This window comes from Zophobas morio, unplaced genomic scaffold (genome assembly GCF_036711695.1).
Source record: "Zophobas morio isolate AGI-343-1 ecotype UQ-CSIRO unplaced genomic scaffold, CSIRO_AGI_Zmor_V1 ptg000031l, whole genome shotgun sequence".
NCBI lineage: Eukaryota > Metazoa > Arthropoda > Insecta > Coleoptera > Tenebrionidae > Zophobas > Zophobas morio.
The window spans coordinates 5,444,754-5,465,030 of NW_026972136.1; the positions used below are offsets into that span (position 1 = coordinate 5,444,754).

At 30.3% G+C, this 20,277-nt stretch overlaps 3 protein-coding genes across 3 annotated transcripts; all 3 read left to right on the top strand.

The window, feature by feature from the left end:
• The first annotated feature begins 830 nt into the window (after window positions 1-830).
• On the top strand, window positions 831-2,233 carry LOC135139244 (fibrinogen-like protein A). The gene is made up of 4 exons (XM_064069401.1): window positions 831-929; window positions 1,053-1,650; window positions 1,711-1,941; window positions 2,003-2,233. Exons 1-4 carry the CDS (start codon window positions 846-848, stop codon window positions 2,167-2,169), a joined length of 1,080 nt encoding a protein of 359 aa, XP_063925471.1. The 5' UTR covers window positions 831-845; the 3' UTR covers window positions 2,170-2,233.
• Window positions 2,234-8,374: 6,141 nt separating this feature from the next.
• LOC135139616 (odorant receptor Or1-like) lies at window positions 8,375-9,173 on the top strand. The gene has a single exon (XM_064069916.1). It carries the CDS (start codon window positions 8,412-8,414, stop codon window positions 9,171-9,173), a length of 762 nt encoding a protein of 253 aa, XP_063925986.1. The 5' UTR covers window positions 8,375-8,411.
• Window positions 9,174-14,470: 5,297 nt separating this feature from the next.
• Window positions 14,471-15,196, top strand: LOC135139617 (uncharacterized). The gene has a single exon (XM_064069917.1). The coding sequence runs from the start codon at window positions 14,471-14,473 to the stop codon at window positions 15,194-15,196; it is 726 nt and encodes a 241-aa protein (XP_063925987.1).
• Window positions 15,197-20,277: the final 5,081 nt, after the last annotated feature.

The window sequence follows — 20,277 nt, forward strand, 5'->3', positions numbered from 1 at the left end:
AATAAAGAGCACTTACGTAAGCATTAGTAATAGCTATATAGATAAATCATTCAATTTAAGGCCGGAAAAATGTTTCAGAAAAGCTAAACCTATCAAAGCACTAGAGCAAGGTTGTTGTCTTTTACCAACCCCTTTAGTAATCTTAGAAAAGTGAAAAAAGAAGTTGGAAGATATGGAAATAGGCTGTTCACAAAGGTCGAAATTTCCATTTATAAGAAGAGTGGGCGAGCAGAACGAACTGATGATTGAGAATTAAAGATGAGATGCTAAATTTGGCATGCGACAATAGTCGTATGCAGAACCCCCATTCATATAAAAACAATGCTTAAGTGAAATTTTGGTGTTTGTTCCTTACATATGAAATAAACACTTATTGAAAAGCCGAATAACTGTTTTAAATAGCGTAAAGTTTTATGCTTTCTGAGAAATGGATACCGTAAACTTGGTCATTGCTACTGAAAACTGAAAGTATCGGCAACAATGTTTATATTTCTGGCATATTTTTTAACCTTTAATTTAATACAACATAACCTAACGAAAAAAGTTCAGGGAATTTTTATTCTTCTGCATCGAATACCAACAAACTCACTAGATTTTCATGGCCAACCCTACAATATAGAGATCGTGAACGGATAATAGCTTCAAATTTATTTGTCCTTTTCATTCAATCAAATTTGTTGTTAATTAAATGATTAAAATATAATACAAAATATTTTATCATGCGTTCAAATTTTTTATAAATCGACTCTCTCTTATCGTGCCAAATGACCCATAAATGCCACATAATATATAATCTGTAACAAACATACAACGCCAGTCACAATCAGTTCGTTGGTTGCTTAAACATGCAGATGATTCGCAAATCAGTTTTTACTTTGTACTTGTTGTTAAATTTGTTTTTATTTATAAGGGCAGATAATCAAGACACGGTAAGACAAAATTTATTGAAAATAATACTTACAAAAAACATTGCTCAACTTTGGAAAGTAGCGGTTATTTTGTTTACTCTTTGTATGAATTATCTCAGAAATTAGACAAAACAAAAATTTTAGGCAACCCGAATTCTGCAACATTTCGACGTCGTTTCCACGAGTCAAAGACCGTCTGACTCCCTTAAAATCGACCAAGCTCTAACCAAACAACTGGAAATTTTTCAAGAAAATCTCACCACTAAACTAAAAGCTTTAGAAGCTACGAATTTGAAACAGTTAGACGAGTTAACGCATCGTGTGGAAGCTCTAGAAGCCGCTAAAACGTCAACACAACAAGTCGTACACCGTCTAGAAGCTCTCGAGTTTGAAAATAATCGCCTAAAATTTTCCGAATTGACGAAGACCGCACAATTGGACCAGTTAACACGTCGTCTAAAGGCGCTTGAAAATAAAAATTCAAATCTTCCACGTAATTGTAGAGAAATTAAAGAGAGGGGTTACGATATTTCTACCACTTACCTAATAAAACCAGACTTTGCCCCTAATGCCATAAAAGTCCTATGTGACTTGGAAAAGAGGGGCGGTGGATGGACGTACATTCTTAATAGGTTTGATGGATCGCAAAGCTTTGGCTTTGATTTGGAAGAATATAAAAAAGGGTTTGGTAATCTTTCTGGTGAATTTTGGCTGGGGCTGGATAACATTCACTATTTGACTGGTAAATAAAATATTATCAATAAAAAGAATAAAATGAAAAGTGTTATAAATTACAATGTAGGTTATAAAAATAACGAGTTGTTGGTGGAACTAGAAGATTGGAAGAACAGGTCAATGTTCGCCCATTATGGTCGTTTCAGTGTGGGCAGTGAAGATGAAGATTACGTAATGACTGCGAAGGAATATAGCGGTACGGCTACAAACGGCATGATTTACAGTGACAATATGAAATTTAGTACAAAAACGAAAGATCGGGATTTGATGCCTTCAGAAAATTGTGCAGAATATTTGGGTGAGTGTATGAAACAGTTTATTTCTTGGCGATTTTGATGGGAATGTGAACAACTTTTTAGACGCAAGTTGGTGGTTCCGCGACTGCACTAGGTGTCTTCTCACGGGAAAGTACTCGAAAGGAGAACGTTCTTTTTATGAGGAAAGGCAAAGTATGTTCTGGAGCACAAACACGGAAACTTATATTCTCAAGAAAGCCAAAATGATGGTTAGGCCTAGACTTAAATGAAATAAGAATTAAATTTGTTATTTCTGTTGTTTAGCACCCAATAAAATTCTCTTAATTTCATAAATTCACAAGTTATGGCTTGACACTGTAACATAGGAACAACATAGCAGCATACAAGAACAATCGTGTGAAGTTGGTTCGCCGAAATTTCCTCCTTTAAAGTTTTACTTTTTCGATTTTCCACATGTCATCATTTTTTCGATTTGCAATTGTCACGTTTTCTTTTATTTTTTTTATGTTTTGATTTTTCGAGTTTGAATTTGTTTACTTGTTTCTTGATTTTTCTATATTAAATTGTTCAGTTTCTCAGTTTGACCATTTTTAATTTTTTGATTTATCAGTTATAAATAGATCAGTTTTCGATTTTTTATTTTTTTATGTTTGCACAAAATTTGAAACTTCCTCAAATTCTCCCATGAAGGCATGCCTAAACTTTCTCAGGGTCACAGATTTTGCGCAATTTTTTTGTGGGTGGTCAAATCAGGCAGAAATGAATTTTTATTCGGGCGTCTACACAATTTTTCCAGTAAATTTGAAAGGTGCTCAAATTCTTCCGAACCAAATTTTCGTTAAATACGAGGTAAATTAAAGTTCATCCTGGCGCCAGCACCATTTTTTTCACAAATTTTGAAAGATCATCAAATTTTCCCAGAATAGGTTCTATTCAAACCGAAATTTTCTGAGGAACACGAATCTGTCTTTATTTTTCCTGTAGATCTTGAAATAAGGGAGAAATTAAAGTTTATTCTAACGCCTCTATTAAAAATTTCGATACACCTTATGTGCAAGTAACAAAGAAAGATTTTTTTGAAAAAAATTGAAAAAAACTAGTTCAGTAAAATTTACAATGTTAGAATCAATATTGTTTGATTATATTACAGTTAAAGAACCAAGACAAAATTTTGAACAGTTTTTGAAATATGACATGATAAAAACCAAAAAACACAATTTCAGGATTATCAAAATTGAAGAAAGAATTCGCAGTTTTTTCGATTTCATAATGTCGAATTTTCTAAGTTAAATTTCTCGATTTCTCGATTTTTCATCTTTGAGTTTTTGAATTTTTAATTCGATGATTTGTCAATTTTTGGGTTCTTTTTGATTTTTTGGCTTTTGAAATATTCAATTTTTTCATCAATTTTGTTGTGTCTGCAAATTTTCGATTTCGATATTCAGTTTTAATTTTTTTTTATCTTTAACTTTTACAGTTTCACTTTTTCGAGTTTTCAAAATGTAATTTTTTCGACTTGCAATTTCCGCGTTTTCCTTTTAAAATTTTTTAATGTTTTGTTTCTTGAATTTTTCTATATTAAATTTTCCAGTTATTTTAATTTTTTGATTTTTCAATTTTTTGTTTCTTTGGATCGCTGGTGTAAAATCTTCAATAATAAATAACAAAAAACTAACATGTTAAAAATTTCAGTACACCTTTTGGGCGACGATTTTTTTTATAAAATTTAAAAAAGTAGAAGTTTGGTTATATGTATTAATGTTAAAAAACTGAAACAAAATTTTGAATAGTTTTTGTAATATGGCGTAATAAAGACCAAAAAACACAATTTTGGAATAATCAAAATTGAATATTAGATTTATTATGAAATTTTAATCTACCTCTAAAAATAAAATTTTAACACGAATACAAGCGGAATAACTAGACTTTATGGCAATTTATGTATGAATAGAATAGAATGGAATAGAATATTTATTAACGGGATACCCCTATTACAATATTAATTAAATTATTAATAATATAAGAAACAAAACTTATAAAACTAAATATGTATACTAAATATTAAATAATAAATAAATAAATACGTGCAAAATAAAATTAAAAATTATTAATTAAGAATTTACAAAATAACTTAGATTCCTGATCAAATTCTTAAACGCAGTTTTATTAATATTAAATATGTTGAACCTCTGGTCCTCTGCGAGTGTGTTGGCTGTGTTCATCATTCGTCTAATTGGATGGTTTTGCGATCTTTTTGTTATCGACAAAGGAATTCTGAAAATCAGTTGACTGCGAGTCAATCTGCTATCAGCAGGCAACACAATGAAAGATAGTTTTTCTAGTAAGCAGACATTGTCTATTTCACCATTAATAAGTCCTCGAAGAAATGAAATATCGGCAATTATGCGATGAGTTTCGAGTGAATTATTATGAAAATTACACATTACCCAAGTGTAATTACCCTGTATATGAGTTCGACCAAGTTTAAACTCTAATAAGCGAAGGAATTTTTTCTGTACTCTTTCCAATAAATCACAATCTGTTTTTTAATTAGGATACCATATGGAAGAACAATTGATTCAAGTACCAAGTTTTTCAGAAATTGGTAGATTTTCGATAACTGACAACACCGCCGCGATTTTTTCGTTTTCATGTCGGTGAGTCTTCAGTTTTAAATTTTTCAATTTTTAATTTTTTATTTCTCAATGATTCTTCAGTTTATCGATTTCAATTTTCCGGTTTTTCAATTTTCAATTATTTAATTTTTTGATTTTTTAACTTTTGCAATTTTCAACTTTTTTCTTGAATTTTGTGTTTTTGTAACCTTTAAAATTTCATCTATTCGGTTTTTCAAAATGTCATCATTTTTTCGATTTGCAATTTTGGCGTTTGCCTTTTCAATTTTTTTTGTTTTGATTTTTCGACTTTGAATTTTCCAATTTTTTGTTTCTTGAAATTCTCTATATTAAATTTTTCAGTTTCACGATTTTTAATTTTATGATTTATCAGTTTTGAATATTGGTTTTTCGATTTTTTATTTTTTTTATGTTTGAACAAAATTTTAAAGTTGCTCAAATTCTTCCGGAAAAGGTTCTATCTGAACCAAATTTCCTCAGGATCACGAATTTATTATTCTTGTAGGTCGCTAAATACGAGGGAAATTAAAGTTTATCCTGGCGCCTGCACAATTTTTTTCACAAATTTTGAAAGATCCTCAAATTTTCCCAGAAGAGGTTCTATCAACCCGAAATTTTCTGAGGATTACGACTCTGTGTTTATTTTTACTGTACATCTTCAAATAACTTATTATTTATTATTCTAACGCCTCCGTTAAAAATTTCAATACACCTTTTGTGCAGGTTAGAAAGAAAAAATTTTTTGATAAAAATAAAAAAAAAATACTCTATTACAGTAAAATTTACAGTGTTAGAATCACTATGGTTTGGTTATGTTACAGTTAAAGAGCTAAGACAAAATTTTGAATAGTTTTTGAAATATTACGTGATAAGAACCAAAAAACCCAATTTTAGAATTATCAAAATTGAAGAGATATGCAATACCATTTTTTGAAACATTTTGATTTATAAAAATGAAATTTAACACGAATGGAAGTGGAATTACAACACTACGATAATTTATGTATGATTCAACTAACAAATTCTTCAAAAATCGGTAGATTTTTGATAACTGACAACACCGCCGCGATTTTCGATTTCATAGTGTCGGGTTGTCAGTTTTAAATTTCTCAATGTTTCCATTTTTCATCTTTGAATTTTTCAATTTTTATTTTTTGATTTGTCGATTTTTTGGTTCTTCAATAATAATTTGTCCATTTTTCGGTTTTTCAGTTTTCAAATACTTAATTTTTTTATTTTTTTGACTTTGGAAATGTTGAAATTTTGTCTTGAATTTTGTGTTTTTGCAACCTTTTAAATTTCACTTTTTCGGTTTTCCAAATGTCATTATTTTTTCGATTTGCTATTTAGGCGTTTTCCTTTTAAATGTTTTGATTTTTCGACTTTGAATTTTTCAATTTTTTGTTTCTTGAATTCCTCTATATTAAATTTTCACTTTTTCAGTTTCACGATTTTTAATTTTTTGATTTATCAGTTTTGAATATTAATTTTTCGATTTGTTTTTTTTTTATATTGCTCAAATTCTCCAATGAAGGCATGCGTTTGTACCTAAACTTTTTCAGGATCACATATTTTGCCAATTTTTTTTATGGGTGCTCAAATCTAGGAGAAATGAATTTTTGTGTTGGCGCCTACACCAATTTTTCAAAAATTTGAAAGTTGCTCAAAAATTATTCCGGAAAAGGTTCCATCCGAACCAAATTTTCTCACGATCACGAATCTATCATTATTTTTTCTGTAGATCTTCTAATAAGGGAGTAATTACAGTTTATTCTAGCGCCTCTGTTAAAAATTTCAATACATCTTTTGTGCAAGTAACAAAGAAAAATGTTTTTCATAAAAATTAAAAAAAAACTAGTACAGTAAAAGTTACAGTATTATTTGGTAATATGACAGTTAAAGAACTAAGACAAAATTTGGAATAGTTTTTGAAATATGACGTGATAAAAAAAAAGACAATTTTAGAATGATAAAATTTGCAGAAAAAATTCAATTTACGGTAATTTATGTATGATTCGAGTACCAAGTTCTTCAAAAATCGGTAGATTTCCGATAACTGACAACACCGCTGCGATTTTTTCGGTTTCATATTGTACAGTTTTCAGTTACAAATTTCTCAATATCTCGATTTTTTAAAATTTTTCAATATTTAATTTTTCGATTTGTCAATTTTTCGATTCTTCAATTGGTCGTTTCTAATTTTTTGTTTTTTCAGTCTTCAATTTTTTGATTTTTTGACTTTCGAAATGTTCAATGTTTTTCATAAATTGTGTGATTTTAGGAGTTTTCGAATTTTTTTATTTTTAACTTCTAAAATTTCACTTTTTCGGTTTTTTAAAATGTCATCATTTTTCGATTTGCAATTTTCGCGTTTTCCTTTTACAATTTTTTAATGTTTTATTCCTTGAATTTTTCTATATTAAATTTTTCAGTTTTTCAGTTTCTCGATTTTTAATTTTTCGATTTACATTACGCGAGTATTTAGTTTTAAATATAAGTTATTCGATTTTTTATTTTTCTTATATTTTCCCAAAATTTGAAAGTTTTCTTAATTCTCTCACCAAAGCATGCGTCTGTACCTAAACTTTCTCAGGATTACAAATTTTTCAAATTTTTCTTGTGGGTGCTCAAATCAGGGAGAAATAAATTTTCATTCTGGCGCCTCCACCATTTTTTTTACAAAATTTGCCTTAATTCTCACGAACCGAAATTTTCCCAGGATTACGAATCTGTATTTATTTTTGCTGTAGATCGTCAAATAAGGAAGAAATTAAAGTTTATTTTGACGCCTCCACCATTTTTTCACAAAATTTTGAAAATTGCCTTAATTCTGACGGAAAAGGTTCCATTCAAAAAATTCACATGTTAAAAATTCCAACACACCTTTTGTGGAAATAACAAAGAAATATTTTTTTTTATAAAAATAAAAAAAACGATTTAGTACAGTAAAGTTACAGTGTTAAAATCAGTATTTTTGGTTATATTACCATTAAAGAACTAAGACAACATTTTGAACAGTTTTTGAAATATGACATGATAAAAACCAAAAAACACAATTTTAGAATTATCAAAATTGAAGAAATAATTCGATTTATTTCGAAATTTTAATTTATAAAAATAAAATTTTAACACGAATAGAAACGGAATAACAAAACTTTACGCTAATTTATATATGATCAAGTTCTTCAGAAATCGGTAGATAAAATGATAAAAATAATATTTTTAATCTGTAGCCCTAAATGATTTCGGTCAAAAATTTTTATTTACTTAAATACTTGTTATTTGATAAAATAGATCGTCAGTTGTGGTCTACAATGACCAATAAATTAGCCTCAGGGGAATACTGATTAGTTGATTACATACATTTAATTTCAAAGAAGAATCTTATTTTCCAAATTTCTTAAAATCTAATTAACCACATATATTTTATCGATATAAATACCTACGAATTAGATTATCCAAAACATTGCTATGAATAAATAACAAAAAATAATATTTAAAAGCCACATTACACATTTTAGAGTTCAGATGAAAAACACCTCATTACTTACAATCACTTTTGATAATACAGAAATTACATCCCCGTTCTTAATTTCTAAACAACTACGACTTACCATTACATGTTCACTTTTTCCAAAACTTAAAAACGTTTGGTTAACAACAGCACCACAACATTTAGTCCATCTTAAAATAGCACTTCTTACTCAATTAACGCTGTTAAATAATAAAACACCTCGTTTATTAATAATTAATAATAATTTTCGGACGTACATCCAAACCATCACCCCATTGGTCGAAAACGCGACCACGCAAACCCTTTAAAAGGCAGACAGTTTTTAAAACTGCTCACTCTAGTGCAAGATTTTTCAGAAACCATGTCGGAAACCGTCAAATACGACTGGTTATCAATCATCAAAATAAACATCTGGAACTTCAAATTAGTGGGCTTATGGCCCGGCGACGAAGGGTACAAACTCGACTTTTACCTCCTGCGCAGCTCCATCATAGTGTTTGTTTTCGCCTTCATCCTAACTGGGGGTCAAACCTTGAAGCTTATGAACCACATGACCGACCTCGAAGTGGTAGCAAGAACAGCATACATGATAATTTCCTTCTGGCTGATGTTCGCGAAGATGTACTCCATCGCTCGCAACATCCAACCCCTTAGAAAGCTCCTGAGAAGCCTAAATGACGACATTTTTCAAGTTCGCACCCAAGAGCAAATTGACAATATATCTCCCAGTATTAGGATATGGAACATCACGTACATTTTAATCACCGCATGTATCGCTTCTTCTGTAACCTTCTGGGCTATTTTCTCGTTCAGCAACCGCAGATTGCCCTTCACTTCTTGGTATCCTTACAACACTACGGTTTCACCTATGTATGAAGTAACTTGTATTCACCAGCTTGCAAGCCTTTTTTTTCAAGCCTACGTCGTGGATATTAATATGGACACGTTTATAGCTGCTTTTAGTCTATATGCGGCAGTTCAGTTTGATATTTTGTGTGATAATGTGAAAAGATTAAAGCCCGAAGGATTCAGAGAGGGTTTGATTTCCTGTGTGAAGCATCACCGGGCAATTGTGAAGTATGTAACTGCAGGATTTACGATGATAATTGTTCTAACAAATTAGTTTTAGCTTCGTTAATTCGTATAACGAAATTTTTGACTCGATTATTCTGGGACAATTTCTGACTAGTGCGGCCTCTTTGGGGATAACCTTGTTTCTCATCGTTGGAGTAAGTTTTCACTTTGACTTATAATATTTTTCTAAAAGTTCTTACTAAAACCAGGTCCCTCCTTTGAGCAGCGAATTTCTATCATACATTTTCTACGAAAATGCGGTACTAACGGAGATTTTTATTTATTGTTGGTTCGGCAACGAGATCCAAATTAAGGTTTGTAAAACAACTAAGTCACACCCTCTATTTTTTCTCTTTTAGAGTAGCAACGTGTTTTTTGTGGCCTTCGAATCTCACTGGATAGAAGCATCCCTTGAAGCAAAACGCGACTTGATTTTTTTCATGGTGCGGACACAGACGAGTCTGAAAATTTCGGCGTTGAACTTGTTTGAACTGACTCTGGAGAATTTTTTAAGGGTGAGAGTTTACGCTATTAATTATAAGTATTGTATTGTAATCCGGCGATTTTTAGATTTTAAAAACGGCCTATTCTTACTTTGCTTTGGCGAGGAACTTCAAGAACTAAGAAAATTGTAGCAAAATTCACTGTAACTTTAGCATGTAAAAAATAAATTAGTCTGCAAAGTAGTTCAAGACTTTTATTACAACCTTTACTCGGTTTTTTGGTGGCAGACTTACATACAATAAAATAAAAATGTAATAAGTGGGTTAGCATTTAGCTCATTAAAATATAAATAACCCTTTGTCTATCACTGCGTTAATTAATGTTTATTTCAACTGTACAATTGCATGTGGCATTTTCTCACGAAAATAATTATCTTAGGCCTCAATTGAAAGAAAAACAGCGTATTAACAGGATTTTCCTTGATCGATAAAGGATGCTAATTAGAGGGTTCACCAAATTTAAGGAAAATGACGATCTTATAAATTTATAATTGGAAAATTGGTTATTTCTTTTAAAATAATATTTGTTTCTTGTGAGTGATTTAAAAATGAGGTAATTATTATTTCAGTGATGGGAAAATACGCTCTGGTCATTTTATCCATTCGTCATAATTTGTGCGTAATATTATAAGAAAAAATTAATTGTTGAAATTTGTATCCGTTTTTTTATTGTAAATTAGAAGTGCTTTTAAGATAGTGCTGTAAATGCTTATAGAAATATAGTTTTAAAATAAGTTTTTACATAAAAATTCAAAATTATGGACCCCCTAATTAGGAGCTTAAGTGCTGAAAACGTTAACAGTAAGTAATCAGACTGAGCTTTATACACGCTACTTTTACACATGTAGTTGTATCATATTTCACTGTTGAATTTTATGAAGTAAATATCTTTTTAATGAAAAAATTGTCCACCCTGAGGCTGTTGGTCTCTGAAAAATACAACAAAATAATGAAATTTGTAGCATTAAAGCATTATTCAAGAATCCACGTAGATCTTAGCTACTTGTACTTTAAAGTTCTTCTACCTGAAATGAACTTAATCGCAGTGGAAAATGTTGTTATTTAAAATAAACTCAAAATATGTGTCAATCCAAAATATTTCAAAAACTAGTTAAATTTATAAAGAAATATTACTCTATAGTAACTTGAAAATACTTATGTTTCAGACAACAATTGTATGGTTTCTTAGTTCATTTTCAACTTTTTGTATTTTGGCTTTCTCTGCAGAAAACATTTTTGACTTTTTATGATGTTCGAAATTCATATAGTACTGGAGATGTTTACCTAGTGTTAGTTTAGAAGTTGAAACAGAAGTGAGAATTTGTTACATTAGTTTCCTACAAAAAATTAACATTTGGACATTTTTAAACACTACAATTCCAATCGCAAATTTTTTTATGACTGGTTAAATCTCTCAGTAAAATTAGGAAATTTATTCTATTCTTCTTGTTAAGTTCCCAGAAACCAATAAAAATATTAGCTGTAAATTTATTCTGTCTATTATTGGAAACTTTTTTAAAAGCGAAATTTTTTCAATGGTCCCCCTTCTTCAAACATCGGAAAATTTTTGACATTTTCGAAACTTTACTAAATACATTTTCTTGTACATTTCGTGCTCTAGAACTCACTTTGGGCCTGATTTCTTTGATAACTACAACCGTTTTTCTAGAATCGACCATTGAACTATCGAAATTTTTTGGAAAATGTTGTTCCGTGACCATCAACACGCTATATTTTTGGAATCAACATATCGAGATCTACGACTCTGAATTTTTTCACAATTTTTAGTCAACTTTTTTAAAAGTGAAATTTTTTCTTCAAATTTCGGCCAATTTTTGACATTTTCGAAACCTAACTGAATACAAATTCTTCTAGATTTCGAGCTGTAGAACTCACTTCGGACCTCGTATCATTGATAACTGATTGAAATATAGAAATTTTTGAAAGTTTTAAGAATTTGCATTTCGTACCGATTCTTTCCAAAATGTTGCTTCGTGCCCATCAACATGCAACATGCAACAATTTTCGATCTACATCTCTGAATTTTTTAGTAATTTCTAGACAACTTTTTTAAAAGTAAACATTTTTCAATGGTCCTCCCTTCTTCAAATTTCGGAAAATTTTTGACAATTTCGAAACTTACCTAAATACACTTTCTTGTAGATTTCGAGAATTAGAACTCAATTCCGGCCTCGGTTCTTTGATAACTGCAACCATTTTTCCAGAATCGACCTTTGAAATATCGAAATATTTGATATATATTTTAAAAAATTTGCATTTTGTACCGATTTTTTTCGAAAATGTTGCTCCGTTACCATCAACATGCTATCTTTTTGGAATCAGCTTGTCGAGGTCTACGTCCCTAAACTTTTTCATAATTTTTAGACAGCTTTTTTTAAAAGTGAAATTTGTTCAAATTTTGGCGAATTTTTGACATTTTCGAAACGTAACTTAAACTTAACTAAATACACTTTCTTGTAGATTTCGAGCTCTGGAACTCAATTATGGCCTCGGTTCTTTGATGATGGCAACCGTTTTTCCAGAATCGACCGTTGAAATATAGATATTATTTAAATTTTCAAAAATTCGCATTTCGTACAGATTCTTTCAAAAATGTAGCTCCGTGACATGCTATATTTTTGGAATCAGCGTGTCGAGATATACGTCCCTGAATTTTTTCATAATTTTTATACAAATTTTTTAAAAATGAAAATATTTTAATGGTCCCACCTTTTGCAAAATTTGGAAAATTTTTGACATTTTTGAAACTTAACTAAACAGATTTGCTTGTAGATTTTGAGCTCTAGAACTCAATTCCGGAATTGATTCGTTTATAAATGCAACCGTTTTTCCAGAATCGACCGTTGAAATATCGAAATTTTTGAAATTTTAAAAAATTTGCACTTCGTACCGATTCTTACGAAAATGTTGCTCCGGAACCATGAACATGCTACATTTTTGGAATCAGCGTGTCGAGACGTACATCCATGAATTTTTTAGTAATTTTTGGACAACATTTTCAAAAGTGAAATTTTTTCAATGGTCTCCCCTTCTTCAAATTTCGATAAATTTTTCACAATTTCGAAACATAACTAAATACATTTTCTTGTAGATTTCGAGCTCTAGAACTCAATTCCGGCCTCATTTCTTTGATAACTGCTGCCGTTTTTCCTGAATCGACCGTTGAAATATCGACATTTTTGAAATTTTCAAAAATTTGCATTTCGTACCGATTCTCTCGAAAATATTGCTCCGTGACCATCGACGCGCAATATTTTTGGAATCAGCGTGTCGAGATCTACGTCCTTGAATTTTTCCAGAATTTTTTGATAATTTTTATAAAGTGAAATTTTTTGAATGGTCTTCAAATTTCGTCCAATTTTTGACATTTTCGAATGCTAACTGAATCTCTCTTGTAGGTTTAGCGCTCTAGAACTCTCATTTTTGAAATTTAACACAATACATTTTCTTGCCGATTTCGAACTCTAGAGCTTACATCCAGCTTGTTTCTTTGTTATCTGGAACCGTTTTTCTAGAATCGACCTTTGAAATATCGTAATATGTATTTAGAAATGATCAAAAAATCAAATTTCGTAGTGAGAAATCCAAACACCTAGAATCTTAAAAATTGAAAATTTAAAACAGTCGAATAATTGAAAAATCTAAGGTTTAACGAAAAACTGAAAATTCAAAAAGGAAACAATCGAAAATTCGAAAATTCGAAATATTGAAAAATCCCAAAACTGAAATAAAAATCCAAAAAATTGAGAACTTAAACAATTGAAAAACTGAGAAATGACAAAACTGAAACAGCAAAGTCGTCAAAAAATTGTAAGCTTAAAAAATATAAAAATTTAAAAAACAAAAACCTGAAAAATTGAAGAACTGAAGAAGTGAATGATCTAAACCTTGGGGAGTCGACAAATGGGAAAATAAAAAGAAAGATTACTTCAGAATTCGGAAAACTGAAAATCTAGAAATGTCAAAATTTGAAAAATTGAAAAATCTAAATATGTATTTAAAAATCGTAAAAATGAAGATGACAAAACTTGAGAAAACGTATCTATGAAACATCAGAAAATTGTAAAATCGAGTAATAAAAAAATAATCTGACCGTTGTGAAATTTTACACGAATTTCGAGAACATCTATGTTTGTGTGATCGTACGAGTACTTAGCGACAATGTGATGACCTAATTTCAAAATTTTACATAGTTAATCTTATAACACTTTTAAATTTTATCAAATGACATTCTTCCATACCTGTGCCTTATGAATCCACCTTTATTTTTACTTTAGACGTCCAAATTTTTGGGGAAAAAGTCAACGTGCAGAACTAAATTTTCTGAAATCTTGCAAAAGTTTTAAGGTTGTCGTCAGCATGGTAAATTTGTCTTCATTTTAGTGCATCATTGCAATTAACTTTCTTATAAAATTTGTTATATTACTTGCGAAATGACAATTAACACAGCCAGAGTTTCTTCACGTTTCAAGAATTACTATTTATTTTGCAATTATTTGTACCCAAATAACATAATTTATTGCAAAAATTAATATAAAACGACTTACATATTAGACGTGATACGTCCACCGTTTCCAAAATTTAAAAACGTTATGTGATTAAAAGCACTACAATATTTAGACCCCCTTAAAATACCACTTTGAATTCAGTCGACGTTATTAAATAATAATAGGCCCGCTTTATAAATAATTAATTTTTATTTTTGGGCGCACCGTAAAACCCATCTCCATTGGTTGAACACGTCACTCCACAAAACCTATAAAAGACACAGAACTTTCAAAAAACACCCACTCTTGTAGACACTTTTTCAGAGCAGAAAATCATGACCAACACTATTAAATACGACTGGTTATCCGTCATCAAACGAAACATTTTTGCTTTCAGATTAGCGGGTTTGTGGCCAAGCGACGAAGGATACAAATTCGACTTTTACCTTCTGCGCACCGTCATCATCCTGTTCATTTTTGGCTTGGTCCAAACTGCGTCTCAAACCTTCATGCTTTTAACCAACTTCACCGACATGCAAGTAGTAGCAAGAACGACGTTCTTGATAATTTCCCTCTGGTTGATGTTGCTCAAGCTCTTCTCCATCGCTCGCAACATCCAAACCCTTAGAAAACTGCTGGCAACGCTAAACGAAGACATGTTTCAAGTCCGCACCAAAGAGCAAATTGAAAATATAATTCCTAGTGTCAAGAGGTGGAAATTTATGCACAATGTAATCAGTGGGAGTATTGTTTGTTCTGTGATTTTCTGGACTGTGGAGTCATTCAGGACACGCAAATTGCCGTTCGTTTCTTGGTATCCTTACAATACTACGGGGTCACCTCAGTTTGAATTGACTTGTTTTCACCAGCTTTCAAGTATGTCTTTTGGGGCGTATCTTGATATCAATATGGATACGTTTATAGCCGCTTTTAGTCTATATGCGGCAGCGCAGTTTGATATTTTGTGTGATAATGTGAAAAATTTGAAGCCTGAGGGGTTCAAGGAGGGATTGGTGGCCTATGTGAAGCATCATCGGGCAATTGTGAAGTATGTAACTTGAACGTCCCTCTTTTAGCAGCATTTTTTAACAAATTAGTTTCAGTTTCGTTAAATCGTATAACCAAACTTTTGACTCGATTATTCTGGTGCAATTTTTCACAAGTGCTGCATCTTTGGGAATAACTATGTTTCTAGTGGTTGGAGTAAGTTTTCGTCGGTTTGTAATTATTTTTCTAACCATTTCTACCAAACCAGGTACCTACTTTCAGTAATGAATATTTTTCATTTCTGTTCTATGCAAACGCAGTAATTACGGAAATATTTATTTATTGTTGGTTTGGCAACGAGCTCCTAACGAAGGTACGAGTATGTAAAACAATTTTATTATTGAAATCGCGTTCTTAATTTTTGCCATTTAGAGCAGCAAGGTGTTTGTTGTGGCCTTCGAATCTCATTGGATAGAAGCATCTTCTCAAGGAAAACACGACTTGCTTTTCTTCATGAGAAGAACACAAATAAGCTTGAAACTTTCAGCTCTAAATTTGTTTGACTTAACTCTGGAGAATTTTTTAAGAGTGAGTGTTTGTTCTGAGAGCTACAATTTTTTTAATTTCGTGAATTTTAGATTATAAAAACGGCCTATACTTACTTTGCTTTGGTGAGTCGCTACGACAAGTAAGAAAATCACTACAAATAAATTCTCATTCTTCAAATTGGTGAAACATGTTTAGTAAATAACCTCATTAAAAAATAAATAGTTCTGTACCTATACCAGTGTTAAATTACGTTTAAAAAGTCAAACTTTGTTCAATTTTATTGGAAATGTAGAAGTACATCTGGTGCTTTCGCACGAAAATAATTACCTTAAGCTGCAACTGGAAGAAAAATATTATTAGGAGGATGTTCTTTAATGAATAAGGGTACTAATTAGAGGGTTCCGCAGTTTAAGGCTAATTACGCTCTTATTAATTTATAGTTGTTTATAATTGGAAGGTTGGTTATTTTATTAAAAAAAAATGTAATTACAAAATGACATGATTATTATTTCAATACAGAAAAAATACACTTTGATTATTATTTGTTCGTCATAGTTTCTGCGTTACACAAGTAAAGTAAGTGTTTTCGAGATAGTACAATTTTATTAAAATATACTTTAACAATTTTTACATCGATTTCCATAAACGAAACTATTTATTCTTCAAGAATTTAACAACTAATTTGATTTTGTTATATTTTAAGCGAAATTGATTAAATTGGTCCCGGCGCATCGACCAATTTTATTTCTAATTCTCAGGATTTAGAATGTGCTATTTTTGTGAAGGGATTAGATAAATATATGTAAACTGTTTTTACACAAATACAATGTAATCAACTTCTTAAATAAAATTGTTTTTGAAAATAAAACCGAAGCAAATTTTCGAATTATTGAATTGTTAATTTTTCAAAAAAAATCTCATTTAAAACATTTAATGCGGTATCTGTCTGAATATTTATTTTTCACCTAACAATGATATGCTTCTAGCCCAGTTTCAGCTTCTTCTAATTTACCTTTATTTGTAGAAGACACTTTCAATTGTGAATTGGTATATTTTCAATTTTTTTTCTTTCGGCTTGGTGCTTTAGTAAATCGATCTAGTGTCAGGAAATAAAGTTCATTTGATTGTCTTTATTGGTATGTCATATGTTTTTATTTATTTATTTTTAGTTCAACAAGTCTATCAAAAATTGTGACACAATGATAAAAATGTTTGATTTAAAAAATATCTAATTCTGTCTAATATAGAAAGTTATTTTTTTGTAGGAAACAAGTTCCAAATAAAAAAATTGTCACAATTAAAATTGTTGTCATTTTTCAATTACTACACAACATATATGGAATTTTAATGTTGAAATAGCAACCGCCATAGATGTAAATATATACTTCAAATTTTTCCCAGTGTAAATTAATGCACCCGGACATGTTATCTCAATGGAAAATTGTTTCTAAAAAAAAATCTTAACACTTGAGCCATCTATCTTCTGGTATATTTACTATTTTTACTTCACACTGTTTTCGATTGTGTCTGAAAAAAATTAACATGTTTCATCAAACATCGTTCAGAGATTTTAAAGGTTGCGGAATTAATAATACATTAATTTTTCTGTTTTTATTTTTTTTTTTCGACCACATTACTTTCAGCAATGTTTTAGGTTTTTTGAAAATTTGCAACCTGAGATTTTCATGTTCTTTTGGTATTGTAATGAAGAAGAAATAAAAGTTTTCGAACTGTTACTTCCATGTTTTCTTTATTATTAAATATAAGTGGATGCGGCATTACTGTATTATTTCATTTTCGAGACAATGGAGTGAAGCATTACGCTGGGTTAAACAGTAACAAAATATTATAATAATTATAAACAAAATCAAGGTAAATTGGTAATCCATAAGTATAGGAGTGTAAGACGTTTGATATTTAAGGCTTCAATACAAATCTATTTTTGAGGATAATCACATTCCTACACATGTAGTTTATGACTCCGAATTGAGTTTATACCAGAAACGTCCAGATTTTTGGAAAAAAAGTCAAAATTATGAAACAATATTTTGCAATTTAATTTTAAATCTGCAAAACCGAATGCTTTGAAAGCTTGCAGATGGTTTACACTTATGACAAACACGACAAATTTTTAATCAAAATATATTTACTTATCCCCTCCAAAAAATTGATGACGTCAGCTCAAAAGTTTGCCGAATAAATCCTATCTAAAATGTGCAAAATATGATGAGTCTGTACTTGTTATTTATCATTCCGCTCATATTTTTTAGATTTGCATATACAGGTGACTCAAAAAAATTAATGGATGCGTGAATTTATTTTATTGATTTAATCAGGAACTACAAAACCGAATGCTTTGAAATCTTGGAGATGTTTTAAAGTTGTCATAGGCATGATAAATTTATACTCAAAATGCATTTGCTAATCCCCCCCCTAAAAAATTGATGACGTCACCTCAAAATTTTGCTGAATAAATCCTACCTAAAATGTGCAAAATATGATGAGTCCGTAGCTGTGATTTCTCATTCCATTAATATTTTTTAGATTTGCATATACAGGGTGACTCAAAAAAATTAATGAAAGTGTGAATTTATTTTATTGATTTAATCAGGAACTACGAAACCGAATGCTTTGAAATCTTGGAGATGTTTTAAAGTTGTCATAGGCATGATAAATTTATAGTCAAAATGCATTTGCTAATCCCCCCCTAAAAAATTGATGACGTCACCTCAAAATTTTGCTGAATAAATCCTGCCTAAAATGTGCAAAATATGATGAGTCTGTAGCTGTGATTTCTCATTCCATTAATATTTTTTGGATTTGCATATACAGGGTGACTCAAAAAAATTAATGAAAGTGTGAATTTATTTTATTGATTTAATCAGGAACTACAAAACCGAATACTTTGAAATCTTGGAGATGTTTTAAATTTATCATAAATGGTAAAATTTTGATCGAAATGTATTTGCTCATCCCCCCCTAAAAATTTGATAACGCCACCGCAAAATTTTGCTGAAAAAATGGTTAAATGTGTAAAGAATGATGAGTCTATGCTTGTGATTTATCACTGCATTAATATTTTTTAGATTTGCTTATACGGGGTGTCTGAAAAAAATTAATGACTGAGTCAATTAATTTTATTGACTAAACCAAGAATTACAAAAATGTAAAACGAAAAACGGCATAATAGGCTTGCAATCGTCACATCCCCGACAGCGAGGGAAGTCTAAACTCATAAGAACAATTTTTTTATTTAATGTTAACGAAATTTTTTATAACAAATACTTACAGTAAATACAGTATCCCAATTATTTAAGGAAATTTCGGAACGCGATTTTCAACACTGTTTTCAGCTTACAAAACTCCAACAATGCTACAAAATATGTAGTCAACTTTTTTGCTAGAAACAAGATAGAGTAAAAAAAACTTGTGTCGTAGAAACTGCTAAACGCTTCTTTTTATTAATTATTAATTATTTACAATTTCTAAAGTTTTGTTAGCTAAAATCAAGGGTGGTAACCGCGTTCCAAAATGTCCATAAGTAATTGAAATTTTGATTTTTGAAATATGTGATGCAAAAATTACAACAAAATTTAAAATATTTATTATAATAAACTGTTTAAAAAAACTCCCCTCAGATTATATAGTGAAAGTTATGGACAGGTTACATTTAAAATTTCATAACAATAAGTATGGTAATAATCGAGACATTATACTCTGAAGATGTATTGAGAACACCATAAGTGACAAACGTAGCGACTCCTCTTAAATCAATTTACTACCCCCAAAATAATGTTCATTAAAAAGAAATCAAGAAAATAAACAAACAGCTAGGCCGATTTTTAGGAACACGGACAATTTTTGATATGATATTGTGTTCTAGGGGTACGTCACAACTGCATTTGTAAAGCTATTAAATGTACACATGTTTTTTAAGACTAAGTTCACGCTCAAGGCTCATAAAAATATGTTTAAGTCTTCAAAACTAAAATAAATTTTCCAAATTTATCGATAGTCCTTTATCCAGAAGAATGATTATTTTTATTAGAGAATGATGTTTTCTTGTATCACATAATAAAAGTCTTTTGAATTTCATAACGCCAAATGATAAGACTGATTTTGCCAAATGACATATCCTCTAATGAAAATAAAAGACAGGTGGGGCTAGTATTTGCCAAAATTAAAACTGATCTTGGCAAATGACCTACTCTCCAAGAAAATAAAGGACGAGTGGTCGGGTCTAGCACGAGCTAAAATTGGATTGATTTTGCCAAATGACATATCCTCTAAAAAAATAAGGGCGGGTGGGTGGGGCTAATACTTGCCGAGATAAGACTGATTTTGGCAGATGATCTGCTCTTCCAAGAAAATAAAGGGCGGGTGGGCGGGGCTAGTATTTGCCAAAATAAAACTGATCTTGGCAAATGACCTACTCTTTAAGAAAATAAAGGACGAATGGTGGAATTAAACTGATTTTAGCTTAAATTTGGAAATTTATTTGGAAAATAACAGTAAAGAAATGAATATGGTGTTTTCTTTTTTTAAGAATTAACAAGTTTGTTGCGAAAATCTATTAAAAAAAAAAATTATATTTACCTTAATATTA

Coding starts and splice junctions, on each gene's coding strand:
- LOC135139616 (XM_064069916.1), top strand. CDS start 8,412: ATGTCGGAAACCGTCAAATACGACTGGTTATCAATCATCAAAATAAAC.
- LOC135139244 (XM_064069401.1), top strand. CDS start 846: ATGCAGATGATTCGCAAATCAGTTTTTACTTTGTACTTGTTGTTAAAT. Junction 1,651..1,710: donor TAACATTCACTATTTGACTG/GTAAATAAAATA, acceptor ATTACAATGTAG/GTTATAAAAATAACGAGTTG. Junction 1,942..2,002: donor AAATTGTGCAGAATATTTGG/GTGAGTGTATGA, acceptor ACAACTTTTTAG/ACGCAAGTTGGTGGTTCCGC.
- LOC135139617 (XM_064069917.1), top strand. CDS start 14,471: ATGACCAACACTATTAAATACGACTGGTTATCCGTCATCAAACGAAAC.